This window comes from Phalaenopsis equestris, unplaced genomic scaffold, assembly GCF_001263595.1.
Source record: "Phalaenopsis equestris unplaced genomic scaffold, ASM126359v1 Scaffold000002, whole genome shotgun sequence".
Taxonomy (NCBI): domain Eukaryota; kingdom Viridiplantae; phylum Streptophyta; class Magnoliopsida; order Asparagales; family Orchidaceae; genus Phalaenopsis; species Phalaenopsis equestris.
The window spans coordinates 45101226-45113386 of record NW_018164444.1 but is presented as its reverse complement, the minus strand read 5'-3'; the positions used below and the strand labels follow the sequence as shown (position 1 = coordinate 45113386).

Genomic DNA, 12161 nt, shown 5'->3' with positions numbered 1-12161 from the left:
ATATATATATATATATATATACATATACATATCTATGTGTGTGTGTGTATGATGTTATTTAATGAAGCTTTCTATATGAATAACATATTTATATCATTCTATACATGTAAAATCGTCATAGAATTACCATTTGAAAATTATAACACTTAAAGTACGTCAATATCAATATCATTTTCTATTTTCATGCACGAGTATCTTAGCGTTACTTTATTAATATCATAAAGAGATGGCTTTATTATAGTATCATACGGTATTGAGGTTAGTACCCGCACCTTTAATCTATGGTAATATTTTTTTCTTATCTACTATTTTGCATTAGTAGATAATGACACTTGTATAAGCTTTATTTTGAATTATACGCTCTTTAATTTATTGGTCATATTATTATAATGTTCGTAGTTACTTATTATCGTGCATTTGGTGTACGTTATATATAATATATTGAATTGAATGCGATGGGCAAATAAATGATATGTTTATATTGACTGTTTGAATGTGCATGACTGATTATAATAGAGTCACACTTTTATAGTACTAGTGGGGAAATGCTAAGGTACCCGTACACATAAATAAAAAAAAATATATTGATATTGAAGTACCACAAGTGGTCCAATTTTTAAACGATAAGATGGTGATGGTTTGACACAGGGACTATGGAGGACAGACCGGTCATCAAAGGGAGAGGGTTGTCTCTCCTCCCTTTCCCTTCTCTCCCCTTACCCTCTTTCCTTCTTAACACCTTCCCAGTATAAGTTTATCCAAATAAAAATTTCTAAATATTTTTATTCATCTTTCCAAAATCTAAAATTTTCATTATAATCCCTTTTCTAAACTGAATTTCCAAATCAGACTTTCTGAATAGTTTATTCCTCTTTCATAAATCTAAAATGTCCATTATAATCACGTTCCTAAACTGAATTTCCAAATCATAATTTCTAAATATTTTATTCATCTTTCCTAAATCTGAAATCCTGATTTGATTCTTCTTTCTTATTATAAGTATTATCTAAAACAAAGTCCTAGCCTCATTATAAATAGAAGATGACATATTTAGACTTAGGGGGTCCTGTTTTGATATTTGAATTCAAGTTTTACCTTGAAGTTTTTCCTTCGATGGTTGTATCTAATGTCAAGATAGTGCTTTGGATGTCCCTCGTTCGGGGTGATCGTCTCCAAAGGTCTGGGTGGTGCTCCGGCTGTAACTCGACCCCGACAAGATAGTCATCTATCCTTTCTTCGTGATGTTGTTTTCCAACCGTTTCCTAGCTCTACAGCGGGCCATCGCACCTCTTCCCTAACAACTGTCGACTGTTGTCCTCCATCCAACCTGCTGTCAGCCTTCTCCCAGCAAGGCCCGCAGCTCCCCAAACTTCATTCCAACACTTAGTCGCCCTTCCTGAACAACCCAATCTTACAGCCAACCTGCCCAGAATTCCTCTCAACACTCAGCTGACCCACTTCCAAAAGTCTACCTTGTTTTCCTGCATCTAACTGCTCCCAACAAACCACCTGTCCAACAACCCTATTGTTGTTCCCCGTCTCCTGCACATCCAACAGTCCCTCAGCTCCTCCTAGCAGCCCCAATACCCCTACTCAACATTCTTTGGGTCGGCCTTCTTCCCGCACCTGCTCCCTGACGCCAGCATCCCCAACAGCTCCCAGACTCCCCCTTGCACCCTTGCAGACCGCCGTACAATCTCCCACCACCCAAGCAGCCGCAGTCCAACTTCTCCCTCCCTATAACATGTTGTCAACCTTTCACAGCAAGGCGCAGCTCTCCAAACTCCACTCTGGATTTCATGCTCGTCATGTTTGTTTGTGTCATCCTTGTTGTGTTGTGTCTTTGTTTTTAATCTATATTGTTGTTTTGGGTGGTTGTTCTCTTTACCTGAGTCTACATTGTAACCTCCTTTAGAGTCAGCAATAATATTTGTATTTTAGTGGCGTAATTTAGGTCAACTCTAGTATCACGATTGTACAGATATAAAATGACATATATATATATATATATGTTGTTGATACGGTAAGATCATTGAATAGCCTCAAATGTTTATATCGATTATTAAAAAGTTTAATTGGCGTGCATTTTGTTTTATTTTCCCTTGTATTATTATAGGTTTAAAAGTATGAGTATTCACTGACTTGTTTAACTTACTGTTATTTTTAAACTAATTTTTCAGGTTAATTTAATTGATTAAAAGATGAACGATATAAGAGAAAATATTTATAAAAGTCAGACAACCAGTAATGAGATAATTTAAAATATACTATTCAAATTTAAATTGATTAGTTGTTCTTTCATTTATTAATAACTGGTAATAGAAAATAAATAGAAAAATCTTAATTCTCACTGTTTGACGGTTTGTACCCATTTTAGTTAATTCCAAGCTCCAGGTCGGATCATGACATTTGACTTGTTTAATTTGACACATATAAAATATTGAAATACTTAAGTGATTAATTTATGCTCAATTATTCGATTTAATTTATACTAATCCATTCAAATTTTAACATCTTGACTTTTATTTATTCTATAGTTATCTTTATTTAATATTATACATGTGTGTTTGCATTTATATTTATATTTATATGTATGTATATATGTATACGAGTGAATATGAAAGTATTGACAATTGTTGATCATTATTTATTTAACTAAGATTGGATTAATGAGTAAAGTTGTTCATATTACATGACACTGCATAGAGATTGACTCTTTTTTTAAGGTGCATTATCTATAGAATGTCTTAATAAGAAATAACAACACACGAAATTGTTACAGATCTAGTTTCAACACTTTTGAATAATCAAAACTCTAAGCTTTAAATAATTCAATATATATATATATATATACACACGGATGTCGTCGTTCTCCTTTGCTTGGGTTTCGCCTCATGGCAAACCTTAGCTTTCGGCTACATGGTTCTCTCTCGTGTTTCTATTTCCCTACTTCGTCTTCGTCAGCGTTGGTACTTGCATCGTCGTGCTGTTGCTGTGCTTTCTGGTGACAGGCTCGCGTCGTCACATTTCTTTCCACACGACGAGGCGGGCTCGAGTTTTCGCATTTCTTTCCAGACGACGTCCTCGTCTGTCCACGACGCCTCCTTCGTAGTCCTCACGTCGTCTCGGTCTGGCGGCAGCGCTGTTGCTCTGCTCGCAAAGTAGCAATTATGTTCACGTCTGCCGCTCTGCCTCTCTCACCCCTCTTTTGCGATATTTCCTCACAGAGTGACTGACACCGGCCAAGGTGATGGCCTTAGGGTCTCTTTCTTACGTCGCCGCTCTCGCCGGTGATAACCCTGCTCCCACCCCTCTTTCGAATATGTTTCTGCAACGTTACCACGATACTTTTGCTCTTGGGGTTCAAACCGAATTTCTCAAAAAAACATTCAGTAAAAACAACAAACCTGCAATCTTTCTCACAGAGGCCGAGATCTCCACCCTAGATGCGCCCTGCCGACTGTTCTTAGTAGGTAAGTTTCTTTATGGAAACCCTAAACTTGAGCTTATTCGAAAGGATTTTGAGCAAATGAAGCTGAAAAGGGGTCGGAATATTGGTAAATTGGATGGTCAGCACATTCTCATTCAATTATCAAATGATGAAGACTACATCTATTTGTTCGCGAGAAGACTCCTTCGAATAGACAACCAGGTGATGAAGGTTTTAAAATGGACGGTAGATTTTGACCCTCGTACTGAACCTCCTACCATTCATGTTTGGTTGCGCTTCCCAGGTTTGAAGGTCCACCTTTACGATCAAAAGCTTTTCTTCGCTTTAGCGATGATATATGGTAAACCTCTCAAAACGGATATGCCTACAGTGAATCTAACTCGGCCTTCTGAAGCCAAAATTTTGATAGAACGGGATATTACTTTACTTTTTTTCTGGGAGAGATATGGATTGGCACACAGCATCAGGAATTTTGGCAGAAAGCAGAATTTGAACAAATACCTCTTTATTGCACCCACTGTCGTATGTTTGAACACTCTCTTTCTTAATATTATCAGTTGCATATGAATCTAAAACCTCCAAGTAAAAATGCTATTGGATCTGCCCCACTTCATATTTGTCCCTCTTCCCCTCCCGAGTGCACTCCACAAACTATTGAAACACTGGTTGACATGATGTCACTTCCCTCTCCCACTACCGAAGACAATATTGTTTTTGTTCTTCCGACTGATGTATTGGCAGATGGTTGACTTGAGCATGCTAGTCTCTATCACTGTTGAAAACAATACTGCAGGATCCTTACCTCCAAAGGATATTCTTCGGTCAGATAATCAATATAGTATTACAGCTCCACATCCTCAGGAAGAATCAGGTGCTGAGGAGACATGTTTACCATCTCTTCAAAATGAGAATGTTGTTATTGTTAGTCAGAAGCTGGGGGCTCATCCTTTTCTCATTGCCCGACAATCTGTTGACTGCCCTGATCAGATGAGTCAGTCTTCGGATGAGGAATGACAGGTATACACATTTAGGAAGAAAAGAAGAATGGAGGCACACTCCAGCTTGGGAATTTAGTGGATGAAACTTTAGTAACTTCAGGTGATGGCACGACACTCAGCAATTTGTTAGCTGACTCCGCTCCTAGAACCAGAGGCAGAGGCAAGACCAAGCTAGCTCGTCCCTAACAACTTATTTTCTGCGAGTTTTGAATTTTAAAGTTTTATCTATGTCTTATTTTTTTTAGAATGCTAGTGTCAATGTATCGTATGGGTCAAGCACCTTTATTGGATCCTCTCATACAACATTTATGTACCTTTTCAATTTCAATAAAATTAGCCCTTCGGCGTTGGACCAATCCATTGATCAAATAATCAATCCTCGGATGAGGAATGGCAGGTCTACATATCCAGGAGGAAGAAGAAGAATAGAGACATACTTGAGCTCAGAAATTTGATGCATGATACTTTGGTTACTTCGGGTAATGGTACGCACCTTACCAATTTGTTAGCTTGCTCTCTTCCGAGAACCAGAGACAGAGGAAGAACTAAAGTGGGACGTCCCTAACACATTTGCGCCTTTTAGTAGATTTTTGGTTTTTTATCTTTATGTAAATTTGCTTCTTTGGGTTTTTTGTGTGTGTTGTATTGTGTGAGTTGGGTCTTCTTTTAGGTCATCTTATACAACCTATATGTACATTTCTTTAATATATTAGCCCCTGGGGTTTTTTTATATATATATATATATATATATATTATTTCAAAAGAAGTTGAAATAATTCTAAATTAAAAAGTTTTCTCAAACTTACCTCACTTAATCTTTGATTTAATTAAACCAATTATTAATAAGCATAAATATGAAATTCATAATTTAATATTTATTCGCAAACACAGCTACAGAAACCTGCTCATCTCCTTTTTTCTTCTTCGAGCACGACGATACTTCCTCAAGCTACGGCTCGGTCCAATATCCGCACACAAAGCCTCACTTGTTTGATTCTTCTTCTTAGGATAGGAAGCTTGTGACCTTCTTCCCGCGATCACCTGCTCTGAAAGCCTAGGGTTTGGCTTGCTTTTCCTTTCTTTGCACTCGACTTGTCTTCTTCCTTAGCATTGAATGTCGTGAGCAGCTTGCTGTCCATTCTACCTTCGCACGTCATGAGAGCTCTGGTCAAAGTCGTGGCACAACCCAGCAGCATAATCATTGTTCGACTCATAGGTAAGTTATTTTTCGCCTTAGTCGATCTTCCTACGCGTCAATTTATACACAAAAATATCTTTTCATGTTCTCGACCCTTCTCGCGTCATCCCCCTTCGTCATCTTCCCAACTCCTCGCTTTCTATTCTACGGCTTCCTCATTTCCTCTTCTGGCTCTTCATTTCTTCTTCCCCAAGTAAATAAAGTGGGACTTCACATTATCAACTAAGCATAAAAGATATGGTTTGAAGGTGCTTAGTTGAACACTAAAACAAAGGCTATACGTCCATGCTCAAACCATGCCCTCGACAAATGTTGATTTTAAAATTATTATTAAAAATAAACTGCTAAGAGCCCCATTTAATACAAAGAATTTTTTATTTATTTGATAAAAAATTAGCGTATATTTAAGAAATTACAAGAACCTAAACATTATCAAGTAACAGCCAAAAGCAACACAAAAAGTAGTACAATTAATACAATAAGTCTTCAGTTATACCAATAAATGTAGTAAAAGAGGACATTTGGGATGAAAACAAGGACTATCATAACCTGTGCGTGCAAAGTTTCACACACTAGATCACCTAACATATTCAATCAACACAACACAAAGATATAGAGACAAAGGGAAACTGTATTATCAACAATTTGAATTAGCTACATATAAGTAAACCCCCTCATACTTATACAAAATGCAAGAAAATAGTTTATGAACTAAAGAGAAGTAAGGTTCACAAATAAGGCCACATATAAAAGTGATTGAGACGCCAACAACTTGGAACAGAGAGACTTGGGTAGTGGTTGAAGAATCAACACCATACCAATCTGGAAGAATGATATGTGAGCTCAGACTCTGGCCCTAAGCCCATTTCCGAGGGGTGTCAGCTTGAGAGAGCTGATGACTTTAAGGTGACATAACATTAAGTGCAACAGGATGACAGAAAAAATTACAAGAATTTTGTGTAAGGCGTCTTTGAAGCCTACAGGACTAAGGGTCTTCAAGTCAAACAAAGCATCCAAGCATCGGTTTGGCAACAATTCTATGGGATGCTGAACTTTGGAGTCTGGCTTGACAATTCTTGGAAGACACATGGACCAATGAACAAAGACAAATAGGTTAACAAATTAACACCGAACAAGCATGGTGTGAGTATGAAACATAAAAATCTTGAGAATTAGCAATATCAAAGCAAACAAAATCATCTAAAGTAAAAATAGAAAGCTAAAAAGAGGAATGATCATCATAGTCTAAAGATAATGAGTCCGCGAATGGGATTCATTACACTTATTAGTGAGATAAGCCTAACGAACACCACATATTCATTCATAAGGCAACATTGATCGGACCATAAACAGGAATAGGATAAGCTGCCAAAAAATTAGCTAGAGCATGCTCTTGGACAACCCACTAAGGTACAAAAGTTATATCAAATTGAAGAAGAATCATAAACCAACATGCCAAGTGGCCTTACAGTGCCGAATGGCTCATAAGATAATGCAATGAATTGATTCATTAGATTAAGTGAATCTTGTACGACAACATATAATGAGAGATTTCGCACACCAGAGGTCAACACAAGATGATGTTTGTCTATGGTGGGATGCTTATCTTCCACCAAAATTAGGTGTCGATTAAGATAGTACAAAGAATTCTCTTGAGCTAGGAGGGAGCCAGAAGACCCGTCGAGAGTGACTAAATAAAGAATAAAAGGCTTTTAAGGAATTGAGGAAGCCAACACTAATAGTTGTATCAACTAATGCTTGATGCTATAAAAAACCATCATAAACCAAGGATCCCACCAAAACGAGCATCCTTTCTCGATAGCGCCGAGAATGGTTGGCATCTACTGGCAAGTTTCTGGATAAACCACTGCAAGGCATTATATCTAGAATGATTTTGATCTTTGAATGATCAATCTCTGTCACACTTTTGTCAACACATCGAAGGCCCACTACACGGGATTCATCTTGAGGTCAAAAACTAACGCAAAAGTTCAAAGAATGAAAATCCCAACTCTTTCATCTTAAAACTTCTAAGAGGTTTCATATTTGGACACGATTTTTTTCTCCTTCAGTTGTGACGCTAGTAGTTCTTATGCAGAAAGGGTTGACCTCGTTCTGCCGTAGCTCGCCTGATCTCCTCTACAAATCGAAGATAGCTCACACGCGTCAATCGATTGCGTACTGCATTTTTGGCCTAACCCACGATACGTCCGCCTCTTCTTCCACTTTCGAGTCACTCAACAAGTCCTTCCTCAAAACTCAAAATACACGCATGAGCCCCTTATTGTCTCAGATATTCGAACTCAAGCTAATGCCGCCCTCGCCTACTCAACGTGTATTGCTCAACTCTATTGCACACTTCTCTGCTTTGCTTCTCGGGAAGCTGAAGTGATTCAACTTCAAAAGGTTCACGGTCAATCGTCATCACCTGCCATGGAGCCTCTCGAAATCACGCATGAAGGTGCCCTTTGAATTCCTTCTTCCTCTCATTCGATTTCTATTCGCAATTTCATTCCTTAAACTCAACTCTCCCAAGCACATTTCGCCCCTTCTTAAAAGCCTGAAAATGTAACACGGGCGTTATTGGGGTTTTTTTTTTTAGTTCAATTGGAGGTTAAATCACATGCAAGTCTCATATATGTCGTCTTTTTCAATCTACATTCTCACGATCATATTTTTTTTTACAAACTACTTTCATGTAAATTACGATTTATGGAAATTATTCTATTATTGTTGATGCAATTTGACAAAAATATTCAACATATACTAAAAATTACTCATGTTTTTTTTCTTTCAAAAAGCCCAATTCCTCGTTGTTCAGGTGCCATGTTCGATCGACTAAACCTTATGACCTCCCTATTTAATTGAAACAAAAATTAACATTAAGACAAAGAATTTGAACCTAGTGATTGGAGATGGCTATTTTTTTTAATGTTTGAAGTTTTGAGCCATTCACTTTGCAATTTATATATATATATATATTAAAACATTGTGTTGCATCAAAATCCTTAAAAAACAAATTCATCACAGAGAAGGTAAGATGAACACTGAGACTATAAGAGTGACATTAGCTTATTCGGATCTTTACTCAACCCAAGAGCGTAAAACACAAAATAATGATAATAGCAAACAAGAGAAAAAACTACCATAAATACAAAGGACACTATTCATTTACAGCAGATCATCATCATTATCACAAGTTTTCTTTTTCCTTACAAAGGATACTAATTCAATTAAAACGTCATGTGTAAATCTGGTAGGCGGTAACATGCAAGAAATTAAATAAATGTACAAAGACAAATATTCCAGAGAAACTTCCAAAAATGCTAATTGAGTAACATGCAGCAACAACTAGAAACATACCTTCCTGTGAGATTTGCAAGTTTGCATTGCCAAGAGTGCTTGATCAGTATCAATACTACGATGAAGAATATGAACTCTGAAAATTGACCAAAAAGGCCTCAAAAGAACCCACTGCTGCTCTAAAGCATGATAAGTAGGGAGAAAAACCAATAGGCTCTTCTCAATATTAGGTTCCGTTTGATTAATGAACAAAATTAACTTATGAATAAGAACAGTAAGTTCTGGTTTCAGGTCAGCAGCAGCATATTCTGGGTTTGATCCAGAACAGTATCGATCAGACAAAGCTTGTGGACTTATTTTAAGAAGTTCTGCAACCTGTTTGGCAGGATATTAGCTTCTTCTAATCACTATTTGAGGAGCCCCTGACTAATCAGTAATCATAATATATAAGCATTAAGGTATGCATATCAAAAACAATTAAAAGTAAAAGTTGATAAAGAACGATCTGGGGTAAGGTTTTTTTAACATACCAAGAATGATAGGATATAGACAAACTACGTAAGGTAATTTAAGATTTAAAGACTGCAAACAATTAAATAAGCCAAAACACGTTCTCTTAAACACAAAGCGGTAAATATAAGAATTTGAAATCATATGATAAAGCAACAATAGAAAAAACTTATATAAACCAGCAAGGAATCGAACAATGAAAATTAATCATTTATTATAATTTAATTAGCATGAATACATTTCAATTGTATTCAAAGTCGACCATCTGATGATCGGGTTAGGAAAGTAGATGTTTTAGATTCGATTTATGTTAAAAAAGGCAGAGGGAGACCTAAAAAGACTTGGGCATATTGTATAAAAATGATCTTAAACTTATTAGAATTAAATGAAAATATGACATTCAATAAGACGCGATGGAGAAAAGGGATTCATGTAGCCAACTCCACATATTGGGATAAAGGCCTGTTGTTGTGCATTCAATTTGAATAAAATCACGAACACAAAAAAACTAAAATAATATATATAGAAATAGGATAAGGAAAGACTTTAACAAAGTAAGAAAATTCAAGACTCATACCAATACAAGAGATGACTTTCCAAGTAATTAGGTAGCCATATTTGAACCAAACTCTAAGGAATCATATATTTAAGAGATTGAAAACTGAGACAAACTATTATTCAATCAAAGATATCCAATTATATGCCTAAAAACAACTATTTACAAACTCTCATCTCTGGGTTAGTAGATATGGTTGGCACAAAATTAGCTAAATCTGATTCAAAATAACCATCAAGTTCTATATTAATCTTATCCAAAACCGCATGAAAAAAGTAAATTTAAATCAATAGCAATAAATATTTCATCTTGTGAATGGATCAAAATAGCAAGTGATGTCAAAACTAAAAGCTCGAGTGGCATGGCATAGCAATGCCAGCTAAAATAGATTTCATTAGTGCTAAATTGCCAATTTGGCAGCAATAGAAGTAGCTGCAAAAACATAAGGCAAAATAGTCCAGCAACATCAAGCAAACTACAAACCCGAAAGAGCAAATGACTAGAATAACAAAAAACAATAAATTGTTATAGTCAAACAACAATATGCCCGACAAGTAAAGGCTCAATATTCCAAGGAATTGAGCTTTTGATATAAAATCAAACCAATAGAGGCACAGAAACTAAACTAGAGGGGGTTAATCTTTAAGGTATCAAAGAAGCAAACCAATCTAATCTCAATACCAAATCAAATAGACCAATTTAATATTAGAAAATAGTAAATACACATTTTCTCAAGGTTCCTTGGCAAAAGCATGTCTTAAACTACTGAAATTATGAAACTAAATAAAATTAAACAAACCAACCAATGGAAACAAACAATTTTTTGCTCAGATCATTACTTTATGTGAAGCATCCACTGAGAATAAGCATAAAACTTTCTATCAACTTTGCTCTACTAGAACAAATTTAGCTCTAAATTTAGTAATCGATACTCATCAGGCAATATATATATATATATATATATATAGATAGATGTTGTGCTTCATGCAAACTAATCTGAGTCATCATTAACAAGTTTGTCAAACCAGCAAAGAAAACAGCTTAAAAAGATACTATCAGCAGTGGATATAAACTCATCATTGAGAAAGCTTCAGTAACAAAGTACATGAAAATATTTGGTACAAGATCGGATGTGATTTTAAGAGAAGATGGAAAAGAGGAGAATCCGATTAATTAACTCGTGAAATAAGGTTAAGTCATAGACATTAAAACTCAATTAATACTAGAATATTTTGGAAATTCTAATATACAGGTATTATTCCAAAGGGGCATAAAATGAATTTTAAATACTTTCGCACTCAATTTCTTAAAAATTCTAAATAGAAATTTAAAAGCACCATAACTTCACCACCATGCTTTAAACAACGAAAAAAACAAAACACATCATCAAGGTCTTAAGAAAATACATATTCATAAATCATGATAATCAGAGGACTAGAACCAAAAATGAAATGTGAGACGAATCATGTTGCAGAATAAGATAAAAGCTACAAAAATGCACAGAAAACATGGTACAAGTTGTGTATGTACTAAAAAGTAGTGTTGGCGGAAAACAGCAAAACAAACCAAGTGAGAAAGTTCAGGTCATGTCAGATATGAAACTTTACTGAAAAACAAACAAAAGAAAGCAAAAGAGGACAAGGTAGATATGCAGCACGGAGAAATCTGCAGAGAATTCAAATAGAGATATAAAAGGATATCAAGATAACAACAATGAAATAAAGTCAGATGAAAGAAGTTTAAATAGGAAGAACGCTAAGATGGAAGAGCGCGTCAAGCTCCTAGTAGGGAAGAAGAGCCAATATACAAATTAAAAATTTGTTACCTGTTCCAGATATAGAACTTTTCTCTGAAATAACCCATCTCGAGGAGCAGACGGAATTGCAATCACTTCAACCCTTTCACCCCTACCAAGATCTTTGAAGTAATCTCTATATCTTGAAATATCAGCTGTAGCAGACATCAATACCACCCTGGGAAAAAAGATATCACTCAATGCTGCCTAGAAGATTATCCCACGTCTTAGGGGAAAACAATTACAGGGATTACTTGAGGCAAATTAAATCAGCAAAATATATATCTGTCTATCTATCTATATATATATATACATACATACATATATACATACATATATATACATACATA

At 35.7% G+C, this 12161-nt stretch overlaps 1 protein-coding gene across 1 annotated transcript in view; it reads right to left on the bottom strand.

The window, feature by feature from the left end:
* Positions 1-12161, bottom strand: part of LOC110024942 (zinc finger CCCH domain-containing protein 4-like) — a 110926-nt gene that overhangs the window by 61341 nt on the left and 37424 nt on the right. The window contains 2 exon segments of the mRNA XM_020725144.1: positions 9011-9325; positions 11842-11989. Coding sequence (XP_020580803.1) covers positions 9011-9325; positions 11842-11989 — 463 coding nt within the window.